Source organism: Melanerpes formicivorus, unplaced genomic scaffold (assembly GCF_026170545.1).
Source record: "Melanerpes formicivorus ecotype bairdi unplaced genomic scaffold, bMelFor1.0.p_v2 SCAF_12, whole genome shotgun sequence".
Lineage (NCBI taxonomy): Eukaryota > Metazoa > Chordata > Aves > Piciformes > Picidae > Melanerpes > Melanerpes formicivorus.
This window is the reverse complement of record NW_027142364.1, coordinates 8,601,364-8,620,316: the sequence shown is the minus strand read 5'-3', so window position 1 is coordinate 8,620,316 and position 18,953 is coordinate 8,601,364. Positions and strand designations below refer to the sequence as shown.

The 18,953-nt window shown below is 41.7% G+C and overlaps 1 protein-coding gene across 5 annotated transcripts in view; it reads right to left on the bottom strand.

Moving 5' to 3' along the window:
- The window catches only part of ABCC5 (ATP binding cassette subfamily C member 5), a 77,429-nt gene that overhangs the window by 37,392 nt on the left and 21,084 nt on the right, over positions 1–18,953 (bottom strand). For 3 of the 5 annotated variants that reach the window (XM_068145173.1, XM_068145168.1, XM_068145170.1), the window contains 18 exons: positions 18,381–18,614; positions 18,114–18,287; positions 16,659–16,806; positions 15,865–16,013; positions 15,175–15,282; positions 13,084–13,434; positions 11,192–11,263; positions 10,948–11,072; positions 10,278–10,350; positions 9,370–9,573; positions 8,594–8,737; positions 6,151–6,253; positions 5,286–5,470; positions 4,078–4,224; positions 3,630–3,759; positions 3,037–3,190; positions 2,760–2,888; positions 1,272–1,458 (listed from right to left, as the gene is read on the bottom strand). In XM_068145173.1, coding sequence (XP_068001274.1) covers positions 1,272–1,458; positions 2,760–2,888; positions 3,037–3,190; positions 3,630–3,759; positions 4,078–4,224; positions 5,286–5,470; positions 6,151–6,253; positions 8,594–8,737; positions 9,370–9,573; positions 10,278–10,350; positions 10,948–11,072; positions 11,192–11,263; positions 13,084–13,434; positions 15,175–15,282; positions 15,865–16,013; positions 16,659–16,806; positions 18,114–18,287; positions 18,381–18,614 — 2,817 coding nt within the window. Of the gene's footprint in view, positions 1–1,271; positions 1,459–2,759; positions 2,889–3,036; positions 3,191–3,629; positions 3,760–4,077; positions 4,225–5,285; positions 5,471–6,150; positions 6,254–8,593; positions 8,738–9,369; positions 9,574–10,277; positions 10,351–10,947; positions 11,073–11,191; positions 11,264–13,083; positions 13,435–15,174; positions 15,283–15,864; positions 16,014–16,658; positions 16,807–18,113; positions 18,288–18,380; positions 18,615–18,953 lie in introns of those variants that run through there. The other 2 variants (XM_068145169.1, XR_010988171.1) reach the window with 2 other exon arrangements.

Below are 18,953 nucleotides of genomic sequence, written 5' to 3'. Positions count from 1 at the left end.
CCCTGGAACAGGCTGCCCAGGGAAGTGGTGCAGTCACTGGAGGGGTCTAAAAGATGTGGTGCTGAAGGACATGGTTTAGTGGTGGACCTGTCAGTGCTAGGATAATGGCTGGACTTCCTCTTTAAGGTCTTTTCCAACCTAAATGATTCTGTATTTGACACAAGTGCTCTTGGCACTGGACATCATATAGCTACGGTGTCCAACACAAGTAAATTTCAGTTAACTCTGAAATATCTGTAATTTATTAATCACTTGGAAAGCTGGTAGTTTAGAAAGGTTTCCCACAAGCAATAGCTCTAATTATAACCAGTCTAAGTGTAGGAATTTCACTTCACTACCACCAGGAGGCAGAGAAAGGCAAACAACAGCTCACAGCAAGCACTCTGAGCCCTGCACTGGGAGCTGCTCACTGCAAAAATGTAACTGCATTAAGGCACCAGCTTGGTGGATGTCTGATGCACCATCAACCCAGTTTCTGGAAATATCCAGGAAAACTGCAATCTAAAGTATATGAAGACCCTCAAACAATTTCTAGTTCTCTTTTAAAAAGAGGCAGCTCCTCAAAGCAATAGCCTTAAGCACCTAGCTCCTCATAATCTGGCTGCTTGCAAAATGTCCTGACTGAATTCCTTTCCCTCTGCTATCAAAATGGTTTTTTTTCCATTCAAGTGCATTAATGAAAGTTTTCAATGGTGTGGCACTTTGACTTATTAGTGATAACTACATTGAGACAAATATTACAGTACATGGAATACTGTGTCCAGCTCTGGAGCCCTCAACACAGGAAACACATGGACCTGATGGGAGTGGATCCAGAGAAGGGACACGAAAATGATCAAGGGGATGGAGCATCTCTGCTACAAGGAGAGGCTGAGGAAGCTGGGGTTGCTTAGCCTGGAGAACAGAAGGCTCCTGGGAGACATAACAGTGGCCTTCCAGTACCCGTAGGATGCCTACAAGAAGGATGGAAAGGGACTGTTTACAAAGGCCTGCAGTGATGAGGGGTCATGGTCTGAAATCAGAGAAGAGCAGATTTAGATTGGATGTTAGGAAGAAGTTCTTTACCATGAGGGTGGTTGAGCATTGGAACAGGTTGCCTAGAGAGGAGGTTGAGGCCCCATCCCTGGAGATATTCAAGGTGAGGCTCGACAGAGCTCTGAGCAACCTGATCTAGTTGAGGATGTCCCTGCTCACTGCAGGGGGGTTGGACTAGATGACCTTTAGAGGTCCCTTCCAGCCTGAATGAGTCTATGATTCTGTGATATGCTCACCTGCACAGCATATGAGATAGCCAGCCCAGCATATGCAGGAGGAATCCGGCCATGCATTAAGACTATCATAAGGCCAGTGGTTGTGATAAGAGCAATGCTGATAACGTCCAGCCGCACAGCCAGCCAGCGCATTGCACAGCTGAACAGGTAAAATGGTGCCTGATTGTCATCTAGGAGCTCCTGATACCTGAAACACACATAAGAAAGGTTAGTAGACCTCCACAAGTGTGATGTTCTACCAGTAAGAGAGCTACTTAAACCCCTGTTCCAGTAGCAGAATTCAGAGTGGCAATACTACTCTGTCATTGACACAGAAGTCTCAAACTGGGCCATGAAAGCAGGGTTTACACTTTCCTAAATAATGTCAGATATCTACATAACTCAGAGGTCAATATACCAAGTTTCTGCATACAACAACAAATTATACTGGGGTGAATCAAAATTCAAGGACTTTATACACACTTTCAGCACAATTTCACCTATGCAAGACCTTCCAGAAGATGCTCAATGGCTACAAATTAGTCCACAGGTAACAGCAGCAGTGCTTCAGAATAGTCACAGGAATTATTTTACACACAAGTCAAGTTACAGTGAGTTTTGACAGAACTGGTGACACTAATTGAAACACATCAATAATCAATTTACAATCCTGACTCTGGAGCTGAGGAAGTATATTTAAGGGGAGAGAGCTGAGAGATTGACAAAGCCAATAGTGAGATTTTTTTTCTGATCATCCAGCTCAGTTTCACACCACTCATTTCTGCACAATGTGTGCAGAGCCTTAATACTCCAGCACCAGCAATACCAAGGGACTACTATTTGCACCTTTGCAACCTTTCATCTCAGCTGGTGTAGCAGTGTTTTGGCAGGGCTTCTGTGGCAATTTTCCTTCTACTCTCACACTTGGTCTCAGAACCTTTCACTTGCAAAACCATGACATTGTTACAGCAGGCTCTCATAAGAAGCAACCACCACTCACATGAGCAATGCTTCACTTTCCCTCACTAGTACTTCTTTTGCAGACTTCTTTTTGTACTAGAGAAAGTCAAGTATTATACATGTGCTTAGAGACTAGCAGATCAATGTGCACACTGAGTTTTTGCTAGCATTCTCCAACCCACACTATCACAAGGAGAAACAACCGATGAAAAGTGTGAGCAGAGCCCAATGAAAAATAGATATTCTACTAGGGAAAAAGTATGGTCAAAAAACTGTCCTCATCATCATTACTGCCACCCCCTGCACTACAGAAAATCCCAAAGGAGGGCATTTGCTTGGAACCCCACCACTGTTCTTCCCAGTTGGCAACTGGAGAGTTTTCCCTTACTCTTTTCCTTCTTGTTCGTCCTCATTTTTTCCCCTGAAAAGTACTTTTGCTCTTAAAGCCAATTCATGCCATTGACTATAGACCACATTAATCTTTGTGAATGTAAACCTGCTGCACACTGTTCTGTGCTCCATCACTGTCAGATGAATATCTAGACTGACCTGTGCAGAAATTCCTGTCCTTTGTGGTAAGCGTGGATTGTGGAGAGACCCTGGATGCTTGATGTAATATGAGACAGGAATGGAGACTGCGTGATGTTGTCCAGACGTTTGAGCTCTCGAATAAAGACCCTGGAAGCAAAGAAGCACTTTTAAGTGAGATACACAACCACCATAGGCCAACCACTACACACATGTACATATATGCTTGAAGAATTCCATGCCCTTACTAACAGGTCAAAGTACCTTTACTTTTACTCAAAGCAGCTGCTGCACTTACCTAGATACAACATGCAGAACCATGAACAGGACAATGAGGGGCCCCACTGCCACTAGGAACCAGGGGAAAACCCCAGCAATCACCCCCACACAGAAGAACACAAGGATGACATTCTGAATGAACATTTCTGCTTGAAAGGGCAAACGAACATCAACTGGAAAAGATGGAAAAAGAGGAAGATCTTGAGTACAGAAACCTGAAACAACCTATATATACCAATTCGATCTGGCTGTGCATCCTCATCAACAAGGACAGCACTGATGCAACTCTGACCTAATTATCACACCTTTGCTATACATCAACTTCACCCTGAAACTCAGGGTTCCCCCTGTATTAATTGCTAAGAGTCCATGTGCCATTTGTAGGTACAAAAGCACGTTTTCTTCTTTGTATGTGAACAGACAAACTTGAAATATCAACTGCCTTCTAGAATCATAACCAGGTACATCCCAGTTCCTGCTTTGTCTATTAAAAGTATACACTCGGCAATAGATACTGACTATGACCATCCCAACAGCAAGAGAATGGAGATCATTAAGGAGGTAACTGGGAGGTCTGATTGTGGGATTTGCAGCACACACAGTGAGAGATACCTTCATCCATGTCTTTGGAAAACCTGTTCAGGATCCGCCCAGTGGGTGTAGTGTCAAAGAACTTCATGGGGCTACGCAGAATCCTTCGGAAGAGCTCATCATGGAGCCTTGAGGATGCTCTGAGAGTTCCCTGACAATGCAGAAAACATTGCAGGATATGAAAGGATGTTTGCCTTCCTGTCACTGCATCTCCCCCAAGCACCAAAACATTCTGCTTGTTTTCTCTCTCCAGCCATGATTCTTTTTCTTGCATTCTGTGCTTCCAGCCACTGGAAGGAAGTCATTCATTTGGGCAGAAGTTTAACAGAAAGCACAGTGCAAGAGATGACTTATGGAAACCTCACAATTTATGATCTGACTTCCTCTCAATCAGAAATCTCTCTCATGCAAAAGGTGGGGAGGGGGAGTGCGTGTATGCAAGAAAAAAAACAGCAGCACTGCCACGTACCTTTACAAAGACAACACCACGAACAGCTTTCAGAATCAGCATCACTGCCATAGACAGTGCATAGATGCCAGCATAGTAATGCATGTGAGGGTTGTCTTTCATACTGTCACTTATGACAGTATCATTTCCCAGAGTCACAGTGGTATTCTGCAGAAAATTCAAGGGGTCAGTGAATAGTTAGGCAAGAGAAGGATTTTTCATGTACACATTACATGTGGTAGAATTTAACTGGTCTACATCCCCTCCCACCATATTTGATTTATCTTCTTCAAAGTACTTCAGTGATCATTGAATACTTCAGAAAGTTCTCCCTAGCACAGATACTCAACTTGCAAATTGGCTCATTGCCCAAGTCCTTGGCATTTTTCCCACAGCATCTTTGAAACTGATACCACAATGCCTACTTGATTTGATTGCTTATCTCTCACTTCACGTTTAACATTTCTTGTTTTCTTCTGAACAAAGCCAGATACCAGCATACCACCACTCCTACACAATATTCACCTTGGATAGGTTGTAACTGTCTGCTTATCAAATATATTTGCTATTTTCTGCCAGTATGAAGTAAATTCTTTACTGTCACACTACCACACATTATTTTATTTCTTTGCCTTATATTTTAAATCTTCAGGGACCTCATTGCTTATTCAAAAAATACTGGCCATCTACACTTCAATATTTCTTCTCTAAGTAGTTTGCTCCCCTAGCTCCCAAAACAACCCCAGCTATATTTGAATCTTTAAGCACAAGTCTTGCAATCAAAGCCCTCAGAGCGGGAAAAGTCCCAGACCATCCCACATCAGTCTTCAACAAAGCTCCCAAAAATCAGTTGACTTAAAGCCATATAGTTTAACAAAACTATCAGGTTAGATGTAAGGTCACATCCAATTAAAAAACAAGACTAAAAATACTAATTCCTCCTGCAGCTTGTTGGTGCCTTTCACATTATCCCTTCCTTTTCTTAAACTAACCAAGATAAAGAACAAGAGGGCAGTATAAACCACAAGAGCTAATGCATTTGTTTTTTTTTTTTTATTACTGGAGCTCTCTTATTCTTGGAGATGAACTCTCCAGTGAGATGACATCCTGGAGAGATTTACAACTTGCTTAAACTGGTCTCACAGGACTACTTGGAATTAGTATATGAGAGCAATCCCCCTGCTTCTTAGTCACAAGAGAGTGGGGAAGAAAAAAAAAAGTTATCTTACTCCACTGCCTTGTTTTATCCAGAAACTCAGCCACCAGTTGCTAAAAGCTGTACTGCCCACATTCAGCACAAACAGTGCCATGATGATGAGGAATGCAAAGGGACCTCCAGCTGCCTGAATGTAGATACCATAAACAGACCAGGGAACAGAGCCTTTGCCTTTCTCTTCCAATTGGACCAACTGGCCTGTGAAACAAAAGAGGAGAGAATGAGAGGTTGGGGGCAGAGGGACCTGTTCCAACAAGATTCTTTAAGTTCGTGAACATATGTGAAGCTACAGTTAAAATCCAGAGAGTACTTTCAGAAACACAGGTATTAATTAATACATAGAAACCAATGGTTCAGTTTTTCAGTAAGCAGCATTTCCTTTGCAGAATCATTCAGATTGCAGTATGCCTGAAAAAGCATAATCAGCATAGACTTAAATACTAGGCTGGTATCAGCCTCACTACTGCTTTGTAAAACGTCAAGTTAATGTTAAAGAGAACCACAAAACAGAGGTCAGGTCTCCCAGGTCATCATACATAAAAATCCCAAGTCCTGACAAGGACTCTGCAAATACCAAACTAAACACATTGCTCTCTTGGGATAGGAGGCAGAGGTGGTATGGGAGCCAGGTTACTACAAGCAGCTTTGTGCCGATGGCATCTGACCAACGGCAGCCTGATCGAACTGGAAAACATTGTGCAGGCACACTCATATTTAATGAATTCATGTTCTGTGTCCTATCAACCACACCAAGTGACCAGGGCTCAAGACAGCTTTCACAACCTCAGAGGTACATTCATAACATACTTAGAAAGCAAAGGATTTGAGTTTATTGGTGCATAAAATAATTACAGCCAGAAATCTGATTACATAGTTACCCTCTTCCTTCTTTACAACTTTTTCCTTCTTCACAGACCCTGTTTTGGTACTTTTATCTTGTGGTTTTTTCAGTGAACTGTTTGTGTTCTTCTTTATATTAATCTGCAGGAAAACAATGACACTAAACATACCACAGTAATTTTCTTTGACATTTTCATATCTGAACCCAAACTTTTTATAAGCTGCCTCCTAAGGACAAAGGCTTTCAAGAGCTTAGCATTCCTATCAAGAAGGTTATTAACTTTGCTGTTGTTATGGATGACTGCCAACTCTGGTGGATTAAATTCTCCTCCTGTTATTATCTGAACTGCTACCAATGTGCACTGGTAAAGCACAGGATTCATTCCCAGAATCAGTGACACCGTGCTCACACTTAGTAGAGAAATGACATCCCTACCACTGAAGGATACAATCCCCTTGTCCCTTGTAAAAATAACTCACAATCTTATTAAGAGGCTTTTCTTCCCCCAAACATCCTAGTAGTTCAAGATATTTCACGAGAACTTTTGAGTGAAGGATGAAATCCAGTTAACTTGATCTTCCAGAAATTAAATGTCCAAGCACTAAGCTGCACACACCATTACTGTTCTACATCCAGCCACCTTCCCACAGATGGAACTTACTACCTGTTTCAAGGCAGCCTGCATTAACTGAAACCCTCTATGCAGCATCTTCAGGGTCCTTTTCCCACACTTGATGAGAAGAGACATGTAGCACATGTCAAACCACTGAGAAGCCAACTTTACCATTCATTTCTTCTTATCACATCAGGAATACAAATTAATGCTCTTTCTATGAGCAGGCATTTACAAAGAGACAGTGAAGGTCAGCCAAGCATGCAGCCTGGAGAATCTCAAGTTAACTGTCATTACATGAATCTTAAAATGGCAGAACATTAATCTTCATGCCTCAAAAAGGACATGTAGAGTATTGCATTATTATGGAATCACAGAATTGTCAGGGTTGGAAGAGACCCCAAGGATCATCTAGTTCCAACCCTGCTGCCACGAGCGGGGACACCTCACACTAGATCAGGTCGCCCAGAGCCACATTCAGCTGGGCCTTAAAAACATCCAGGCATGGGGCTTCCACCATCTTTTTGGCAACCTGTTACAGTGTCTTGCCACCCTCATGGTGAAGAACTTCTTCCTGATATCTAATCTACATCTCCCCTCCTCTAGCTTGGATCCATTCCCCCCAGTCCTATCACTACCTGACATCCTAAAAAGTCCTTCACTGGCTTCCTTATAAGCCCCCTTCAGATACTGGAAGGCCGCAATAAGGTCTCCTCAGAGCCTTCTCTTCTCCAAACTGAACAATTCCAACTCTCTCAGCCTGTCCTCATAGGAGAGGAGCTCCAGCCCTCTGATTATCCTCATGGCCCTTCTCTGGACATGTTCCAGCACATCCTGATCTTTCTTCTAATGGGTGTTCCAAAACTGGAGGCAGTACACCAGGTGAGGTCTCGCAAGAACAGGGTATTCTTTTCCTTCTTTCACTAACATCTCCCAGGAAAAAACATCACCAACAACCTTTTATAATTTTATATTTATCACAATGCTACCTTTTCAGAAACTTTAAAACATCTGCAACTTATGGATAAGGAGCATCTCATCTCCTAAAAAATAAACTGCTGCTGTGCTTTTTAATCTCTCCTTACTAACAGAAAATACACACAAGACTTAAAAAAGCCATCATCAACTAAAGGACAGCAAAGCTGCTTACTCCAAAGAATAAGTTCAGGAAACAAACAGGAGAAGGGTAGGAAAAATTAAGTCGCTGGAAATTTAAATGCAGATTCCACTGACTGGTTCACGGGTTTTTTTCCCTAGATTTACCCTTTTTACACCAACTAAAATCACAGAATCATAGAATGGTCTGGGTTGCAAGGGATCTCTGAAGGTCATCCAGTCCAACCCCTTCAGCACATACCTAAGTTTGCATTTAAAGCCATTGTTTCATAACAAAAGCAGTGTCATGAAACATTTTTTTCCCCTCCAAGCAAAGCATTTTCACAGTTCCATTTCCAAAGCACTGTCACATGTAACTTTTGTCAAGTTGCATCACTTTTCCTGTGCCTCAGTCACACCCTATGTGAAAACAAAGTAGCTAGCAAACAAGAATTTTTTTCCAAGACTGGTCCAGGTCTGCGCTAATCTGTAGGCAAATTAAGCAGTGAGCTGTGCAAGTAGTGACAACAAGCTTCCTGTGTTCAGCATCCCCATTACTTTCATGTTCAACTCATGAGCTCACTGGCAGAGGCCTCACTGCCATTCATTTCCTAAATATTAACTGTGACTGCAAATAGGAAGTGCTAACAAAGGACAGGTTGTCGGTCAGATCAATGAGCATGTGAAACCATTTTCCAGTCTTCCATGTATGCAATTTGGTTCATTTCATCAGAGAAGTCATTATTCAGAGTACTTCAAAATAAACAAGTACCTCAATATGTGGTGTCTCTCCCAGCTGCAAGTTATTAAAAATAGTTGCATAGTCCCCATTTAAATTCATCAATTCCTCATGACTCCCTCTCTCAGTAATGCAGCCTTCTTTCATGAAGATCACTTCATCACAGTCAACAAGATACTGGAGAAAATGGCAGTAATAAGTCTTTATCATTATGCCCAATAATCAGACACACTCCCACACAATCCTTTTCAGTAATTTGACAGTTGCATACAACACTTCTAAGGCAACAGGTCTGATTTTTCAAGGTCTTCAAGTGACTACAGCACCACAATGACTCTCTCACCGCACACAAAGAGTTTTTATGTTCTAGCAAAACCAATCCATTATGAAGATATACTTCAGGGCACTCAAAACACTGCAAATACTGATATAAGAATTAGTTAATATTCCTATTCCAAAAACCTCAGCATACATCCATTCTGGTTTACTGACACCTAGTATTTTTTTTTTTCCTGACAGGATGGACTAGCTTTGCAGCAAGGTGGTTTTGAAGAAGGTATTTCTCTGAAAAATTTTCTTTAGCCAAGTGTTAGCAGCCCAGATCAGATGGCAAGCAACACTACTATCAGAGAATTTGATTGTGCTTGGTGCCCTATTTGTAAACTGAGTCTGCAAACTTAAGCCACACCTTATGGACAGACAGGGTCGTGCTCTAACAAGCCAGGGCACACAAGTTTTTTAGTATGAAGACAACTGACCAAACAGCACTTCAAGCAAGTCCAAGAAACAAAATACAAGAGATGTAGTACCTGAAGCTGATGAGTAACAAAAAGGACAGTCTTTGACTTCAGGTGCTTCCTTATTGCACTGTTAAAGATGTGATTTCCAACATGAGCATCTAAGGCACTAAGGGGATCATCGAGGATGTAAATGCTCCTATCGCTGTACAGGGCTCGAGCCAGACTTATTCTCTGGCGCTGTCCTCCACTCAGGTTAGCTCCTCGTTCACCTATCTGTACAGACACACACTCATCATTTTATTTCTACAACACCATGCAACACATTCACAGCCTGAGGTGACCAGAATATTTTTGTTTATATAGATACAGACAGAGCAACATCATACAATGTTATATGTTGTTTTAGTACATATGCATAGTCTAGTTTAGGTGTCCATTTCCTTGTGAAGTGTGTTAAATATTCAACCTCAAGGCTAATATGCTTGGAATGGAGTAGTTCTTTTTTGCTTATTTTACCTTTTTTTTGTATTAACATGCCCATGCTTTTTTCTTACCTATTTTAAATCACATTCAAATAGAAATCACAGAAACATTCCTGTTGGAAAAGACCCTCAGGATCACCAAGTCCAACCAATAAGCCTACTCTACAAGGTTCACCCCTAAACCATGTCCCCAAGCACCACATCCAGTCTCCAGGGTTGGTAACTCAACCAGCTCCCTGGGCAGCACATTCCAATAGGTCTTGCTAAGGCAGCTAAATATACAACACCAATTCCCAAACTGTTGATATCAGAGTCAAAAACATGGCACAACTCTCAGTAGTCCAGGGCCTGCATCAATAAGCTCTGTCCAAGGAAGTGCATTCAACACACTTGGCTTGCACAGCAGACTGATTCTCCCCCGACTCCAGACTAGTCCAAAACAGAACTCTACTTTTCTCCATCAGCTAATTAGTTTACTATAAGCAAAATGTATACCTCTGTTAGATCCCCATTTGGAAGGATGGCTAGGTCGGGCCTTAGACAGCAGCCGTTCAACACCATATTGTATCTAGAGAACAATTAGACACATAATAAGAACACTGTTTTTCCTCCCCAACCAAGTATCAAGCCAGTACAGCATTATCTCACTTTCCATACTAGTAGCACACATTCTGGAAACCTAAAACAAGAGATCTGCTATGCATTCTCAGGAGGAAAGTGAGGATAATGATTAATCACCTACTTCTGAAGTACAGTGATGGTGAGGGGACAATTTCTGTCCCAAGAGTGCTAGCACAGACCATAGGGAAAGCCCTCACTGAGGCAGGGGCATGGAAAGTGCCAGTACATTGCAAACAGCAGCCGTCTAAAGAGGGCAAGGCCAGGACAACAAGAGCAAATGTCACTTCAGTGCTAAAAGGAGAGATCAGACAGAGCTCCATCAAGAGCTACTGCAAATGAGCTGTTAGAGATCACTGACAGCCATCAGCCACAGCAACCATGTGCAAGAGCGGCACGCTCTGAAAAGAGGCTTAAAGGAGTCTTAAAAGCAGACTCTACGAGGATATATAGGCTTTAGCTGTGGTCTGCTTGGCACTAAGCTCTCCCAACACTTGAGCCAAGAAATACTAAGCTTTCCTGAAAATCAGCAAACAGTTTGACAAACCTTTCTTCATCATACTCCTTGCCAAAAAGAATGTTGTCCCGAAGTGTAGCATTGAGAATCCAGGCCTGCTGGGCCACATATGCAAATGTTCCATTTACTGCAATGCTACCCTCCAACAGGGTCATCTGAAATCAAAGATAAACTGTGAAATTGTGCTGTTCCATGTTTAGAACAGTCTTGTGCAGAGTACAAATTAACTAGGAGATAGGAAAGAACAGCAGCAGTCAAAAACAGAATCTCTCACCTGTCCTAAAATTGCAGAGATCAGTGAAGTTTTTCCACTCCCCACACTGCCACAAATTCCAACAAGCTTTCCCTAGACAGAGAAAAAATTGAAAATAAAGAAATTATGGTATTCTTTTCTTACATTCTCCATCCCTTTCAGAAATCAGATTACTCCTAGCACCTGAGGGGACAGCTGGACATTAATGACAGTAATGTCCCCCTGGAAAGGGACATAAGCTAATAAGCAAGACAGTCAGAATATTAACTCTCAGATAATAGAGTGAATACCACCCCACAGTGGATTGACACTATATCAACTCTACAGGTGAAAATTAGCATACTTCAACATCTGCTTCCCTTTGAATGAGCCTGATACAGTGATGCTGCACTCAGCCAAAACCACCACGCCTGCCTGAACAGAATGCACCAACATACTTCTGAGAGCAGTAAGCAAAGAGAAAGAGGAAGACTGAAACAAAAGCATAAGTTAGGATACATGGGTCCAGCAAAACTCCCTGCCTATGCAATGCAGCTTGCTAAGTGTAGTGATGTGATAGGCACACATATCAAGCAAAGACTAGGAATTCAGTCACTTTGAAGCATTTCTCTGCAATAAAATGGGTGGGCTGATACCTACACTGAACAATGAATGTATCAAAAGTAATATTGTTCCTTTTGCAAAAGAGGTAAGCTGGACAAAAGGTGTACATATATATACACACATACACAGAGAACACATTGCTGACCTCCTCTCATTTACAGATTTCTGATTAATAACTAGGCTTTAGATTTTCCAGTGATTGTGCACTCCTTTTTCAAGGCTGTTTTTCAAACTACATGCATTGATAAATCCATGAATCCCATTACTAAAACATCCAGTGCCAGACTGAAAAACTTTGTATTTGTAGATCATAGAATTGTCAGGGTTGTAAGGGACCTCAAGGATCATCTAGCTCCAACCCCCCTGCCATGGGAAGGGACACCTCATACTAGATCAAGTTTCTCAGAGCCACATGCAGCCTGGCCTTAAAAACTTTCAGGGATGGGGCTTCCACCACCTCTTTAGGCAACCTGTTCCAGTGTCTCACAACCCTCACGGTGAAGAACTTCCTAATATCTGATCTAAATCTACCCACTTGTAGTTTTGCTCCATTCCCGCTTGTCCTATCACTACCTGACACCCTAAAAAGTCCCTCACCAGCTTTCTTATAGGCCCCCTTCAGATACTGGAAGGCCACAATTAGGTCTCCTCAGGGCCTTCTCTTCTCCAGACTGAACAGCCCCAACTCCCTCACTCTGTCTCCACAGGAGAAGTGCTCCAGGCCTCTGAGATGTTACATATTAAATTCAACACCTTTTCTTTGACATTTTACATGCTTTTACCCATCTCAGAATGGGGACTCCAACTGCTTCTACGTTCTTGAAACTCTCTATACAAACATTTCCAAGGAAGAAAACTGCACTTTCTTCAATGAAAAAGACTGTTACACTCCAAGACAACTCCTAATCACCTAAAAGGTTCACTCAGAATACAGATGAAACCCCGCAAAGCTATGAAATGGCTACAGGAATACACCACCCAACAATACCCTGCTGATAATCTTTCTGTTCAATGGCTCATACATTGTACTGAGAGCTACAAACAGCAACCCCCCCTGGGTTTGATGTAAGAGCTGTACAGCCTGCAGTTGTTTCATAGGCTGTTTGCAAAGATCTAGTTTGATAAAATGGCACAGCTGTTTACATCAAGATCAGACGCTGCACCCTGGATACTGCAGTTGCCATGGATATTACAGGAGTGTGCAAAAGCACTATGCTCCATTTCATACAAAAATACACAGCTCTCTTTTCCCAGGGACAGCTAAAAACGAGGCCTTTCAATAGCTCAGATTTCTTCATGTTTTCCCTTACCTTTTCTATCTCCAAGTCAATGTTGTAGAGAGTCCTCTGTAGCCGAAGGTTAACCAGGTGGATGATTTTGTTCTCCTCTTCTGGGCTAGGATGATCATCACTGTCCACTAGAAGATGGCCCTTCTGCTCTGCCAGCACAGCTTGCTGTCCCTCATTCTGCAGCTTCATTTTCTCTTTCTTGCCTTTGGTGACTTTCTTGTCTTTTTTCACTTTGGGGGTCAACTTTGGTGAGCTGTGGACGCTGGCGTGGGAGAAGTCCCAAGCCAAGGTAGCATTTTTCACCTCTATCGCGGTGTGAGGATTGGCTGGTTTTTTCTTTATCATATGAACCTCTTCCATTAGAAATAAACTCTGATAGGAGTTGTGAGAGAGGTGTAAAGATGAGACACCTGATCAAGACTGGGAGACAAGCCTATGGCACACTCACGCAGCAAAACACACCAGGCTATACAGTAGGAGGAAGCTGAAGAGCAAAAGGTAGCTCATTAGTGTAAACTAACTCCAGGCCTGCTAAGTGGCCGGGACATTCCTGGATGTGGTGGAAGCACTTGGATACACTAAGACTTTCACAGAACTGCATTACTCTGGATACAATATGAGAGGGGCTTATTCTACAAACAACTGTTTGCAACAGCAGCTCTGTGACTTCCAGAATAAAAACACAAAAGTAGAAGAGATGGGTTGGAGAGGAGAGGTCACTTTGACAGAAAGTGACTGATATGTCCCACAAACCAACTCATTACAAAAGGAGATGGAATGACTTTTAACTTCAGCCTTTATCCTTCAGCTTTTCTGCTGAGAAAAAGTAATCTCACATAAATTTAGCTGACAGAAAGCAGCAAGCCATTAAGTCCACTGTATCGTGTTTTCCACCACATCCATCAGTATTTACAATCAATACAGATTAGGAAGAGATTTCTCACACAGTTTAATTACAAGATAAAATGTTTTCCATTTACATAATTTATGTTTTGAACCAAGAAGCCCTTTGTGATTAAAGACTTCTCAATTCTCAGCCTTATTTACTTTTGCCACTGCTGTGCCCAAACCATACATTCATAAGAAAGCTCATACTCATTTACAGAGATAAAGACTCAGTTACATTTTTTACTGTAATGTTAAAGTATCCCCACCTTGTGTTATGCTCCCTACAGAGATTACACTGTTTACAGTCAAACTGGGAAACACTAAAATTTCCACTTTCTCTTCCCCCCCCCCCCCACCAAAACTCCATTCAGTGCACTTGGATTTAAGAAAGTATGATTTATGATGACCCAGAAGATAAAACAAAAATTCCAAAGCAATGGAATCTCAAGACTGTTCTGTAGATCCCATTCTTTTCACCCACACATTTGTTTTGTGGATTAATTACACAGAACCCACGTCTGCCAGTGTCTGTGGAATCCTATTTGAAAACTACTGCAATGGGCAATGCACTACTGACTTCAAGAGGAAAGACAAAGCCCTGCCCTCTGAGTTCACCTAAAGTACACACAGGGATTGAAGGATGAGGTAGGATTATTTGTTATAGGGGTTCTAATTTTCTTTCATAGATGCTGTTTTGTCAGATCATGACTGCATTCTATTCATGTATTAGATTAAGTAATTTAATCTGGTCTAGAAACACAAAACCTCTGGTTTTCATGACTGCAAACCAAACTTCAGTGATTTGTGCAAAGCTGCCTACATAACACGTGACATTTCCAAACAGAGTTTTGCTAAGAAAACATGAAATTTCATTGCAGACACGTCGTACTGTTTTTTTCATGCAGATGGTCTTTAAAAGGGAGTTTAAGAATTACTGTGCTCTGAGTCATCTAGCCTTGTAGTCATCTTCTACAGAGGCCACAATGAAAAACATAAAATCATTAAATATTTCGCTTCCACACCTGTATTATCTTTAACATCTAATATTCCTTCACTAGATTTTTGTCTTTTGCAGACTCTAACAATCTGGAGTGCAAAGTGTAAAGAAAAGGAATTCCTCAGTCACTAAGACAGTATCATCTTCTAAGTCTTCCATTAACATCTATTATACACATATAACACTCCACACTTGCAGCTGAATCTCAAGGCCAAATGATTGCTTACCTTAAATCTGTCAACAGAAACAGATGCCTCAGATAGAGACTTCACTGAGAAAGGTGTTACTTTTAGAGCAAAAGTCATTGAATTGAAGACAGTGACCACTGTGAATGCCTAAAAAAAGAGACAAGAAAAGAGAATCATATTTGGATGCAAGATATTAACAACTCAAAACTTTCTAAAACCAGAAATGTCACAAGGAACAAGAGGGCCCACAGTCCAAATAACCATTTAAATATGCTGAATATTTTCCAGCACCAGAATACAGATCAAGACAGACATCCTCAGTGTTTGTAGGTCTGCAAAAAGCCAGCAGCTAGTAAATTACCCTATTTACTTCTGAAGACCCCGGTTCAAATCTTGTTGTAAGCTATCTGTGCTCTTTGCATCCATGCACACTGTAAACCAAACATTCAGTAATCCCAGTGCCCTATATTCATAGTAAGCAGGAGTGCTCGTTCAGCACAAAAACCTGGGGAAAGTCAGGACTGAAACACCACTGAGATCTTCCTTGCAAAATGCAAGTCTACATTTGCTGCTGAGACACCCACCAGATATTCAACTCCTGTGAGCAAGGCTACAGACTGCCACACAGGCACGGCCACAAAGTAAACAATGTGATGAAGAGAAATGGCTTTGCAGAAAAGCAACAGCAATATAGGTGGAAAAAGTATTTTCAACACTGCAGGTAGTTACCTGAGCTGCTGTAAGATCATAGCCAAGGATCATATGGACAGAAAAGGTCACCACACTGGCAATGACTACAACTATGGGAGCTACACCCACAGTGATGCTCTGGAAGTAGCCTGCACGCTCCAAGATCTTACGTTCTTCCTCACGAATTTCTAGAAATACAAACAGAAGCACTAAGCTTGAAGTATGATTCGGGGTGGGGTACACACACAACAGACAGCCCTACAGCCCTATAAACACTAAGAGGCCTAACACTTATGTTTTAGCATTTATCATTGTATAACTTCCCATAGAGACTGCATTTACAGGGAGACGAACTAGAGTCTGCAAATCTCAATAAGAATGGAGAAAACTTTATCACTTCATTAAAACATGGAGCAGCCACAGCACATTTATCAAAACCAACAAAATTTAATAAAAAATAGAACAAAATTTAAAGCTTTAAGATTAGTGCTAGGCCACAAACATCATTTTGCTGGAAGGTGAAACTTTCAGAAGCAGGTCTGTTTGTCCAACTCATCATGCACAATAAATAGGAAGCTTTAAGTATGAAAATGTAATTACAGAATCACAGAATTGTCAGGGCAGGAAGAAACCCCAAGGATCATCTAGTTCCAACCCCCCTGCCATGAGCAGGGACGCACTCCAGTAGATCAGGTTATCCAGAGCCACATCCAGCCTGGCCTTAAAAAACATGCCCATCAACACCTGCGGTACTAAGCTAGGAGGGTACACCAGACTAATAAGAAACAAGGTATCTGCACAAGAAGCAGCATTTACAGACTCTGTGAACTCACTTTGAACATTCTGAGAAAATGGCTTGACCCAGGCATACATTTTAATGAACTTAATGTAATTAAGAACTTCATTCATCTTCTGCACACGTTCATCTGTTGTTGATACACACTTTCTTCTGAAATAAGCTGTGAGGCGTGATACAAACATCTGAAACAAAAGGCAACACCATGCAACGTTAATGGCAAGTCCGAAAGAGCAGGTACATTATTCCATTCCTCCTAATCACCAGAGAAAGCCACTTTTGACTCTGAAAAAGAGATTCAGGGATGGGGCACATTGGCTAACAAAGAAGTCTGGCTAACACCACTTTCAATATCCTCCCACCCCATCTGCACAGAGCACGACATTCACGATAGCAAGTTTCAACAAAATTACAATCTGTGAAAACAAAGGTGTGCACTTTCACCAACACTGAATAGTACCAATTTGCCACAGTTTCTGAAGCACAAAGACCACAAAAATTCACCTAAAAATACACCAAGCTGACCCTCATGGCAAGTAAAGAGTAGCCAATGTTTTCACCTGGTGAAAGAGCGAGCTGGATTTTGCACTGACAGATCCACTACTGCCCTGTGCCAGTGCTATGAAAGTGGTAAAACAGTTTCAATATTTTTACTACAATGATCTAACAATGAATAGCTGTTCAAGTATCTGCTGGTCCTGCATTCATCCCATTCCTGGTTTGAAATTTAAAACCAAACACATTACTTCAGGAAGCTTTCAGCTCCTTGCCCTTCCTCATACACCTTTTGTCTCTTTTGGAGTCCCCATCGATAGAGAAGGGATCCTGAAGAGAACTGGCAAAGATGATTGAACTCCAGTCCTTACTGCCTGCTTTAAAATACAGTTCCCATTACTTTAGTCCTTACTGTTGGCCAGATAAATTGGGCCAAAGTGGATCTCACGGTATTCAGTATTCTCCATGCTTTTTTAAATTCATATATTACCAACACAGTGACAAATCTTCAGCAGCCTTGCAGAGCACTTTATAGGCAGGAAGATTTTGGATTGAACTAGCCTGTTTCACAGCTTGGTAGAAGTAGAGGCAGAAGTTACTAATTAAGAACACCCTCTCCCAGATGTGGTGCTTTCCAACATCTGTTGTTGAAATCATGAGCATGTGCCCCTGCACACTGAGCTCCTGCACACAAGCTAGAAGCCTTGTGTCTTTCTAGCCTCAATCACAAGCACCTGGGCATTCTGCAGTTTAATTTAGCTATGCATATTTATCTCAATCAAAATCAGCTTTCCTGTCTCCATTTTCTAATTTTCTTTGTAATTTTGAGCTTCCTGTTAGCAAATTTCTGCTTAATAGACCATCTTCAGAAGTACCTTCAATAACATGCAGCACCACACACAGGCTAAATCCAGCACATTTCAACACCTTCTATTCTGAGCTACACATCTGTCTGAGCTAATAAAAATGAAGCAAGTCTTCAAGATTTCCAACTCACCATTGCTGGATAGAAAAGAATGAAGACAGCAGAGCCCAAGAAGCCCGTTGGACCCAGAATAATCACATTATAAACCATTCCTAAGATGGCCACAATAGGGCCTCCAGCCAACAAACTGCCAACTGCTGCAGCTTCAAACATCCTTAGACCATCATTAGAACATACGTTTATGAGCTGGAAAACACAGAAAAGGTGATTTAGATTTAAGGCACAGCTCACACTCAACATAAAATATTGCATATCCCCTTTTCACACTGCAGAGTTCACCTCGCCAAGAGACTTCTCTTTGATGTTCTTCAGCTTAAGGATTTTCTTAAAGGCCATTGTCAGGATAGCTCCACGCAGTCTGACCCCCGTGCGGTAATTCAAAGCCCAGGTTAGTGCAAGGGACCAAGATCGCACTACTTCAGTCATAAAGATGCCAAAAACTAAAAACAAGCTGTACTGCAGGTTGGACTCACTCTGCTGGGTATACTCCAAAAGGTGTTTCACAACGAAGGCCTACAGGGAGAAATGCAAGCTCGCATGAACAGCCGACCATCTCAGAAGACCACACAACAACTTTATGTTAAGTTAGAAATAAGTAGGCTACTTTGTTTTTAAGAGCCATTTGAAACAGAAAGCATCTTCTTTCTAGAAGTAAAAGGTGTCAATGCAGGAAGTACTGTAAAACGCACAGCCCCGCTGAAGAGCCAAGCACTGAGTCAAATTTAGTACATAAAGAGAGTTTAATTTGGAGCCATATTCCTCGCAGCACGCTTCTAATCCTCCGTGTCTTCTAACTTAACATAAATCTGTCAGTTAGCTGAAAGCAATGCATTATCATATAGAGAGTTTTAA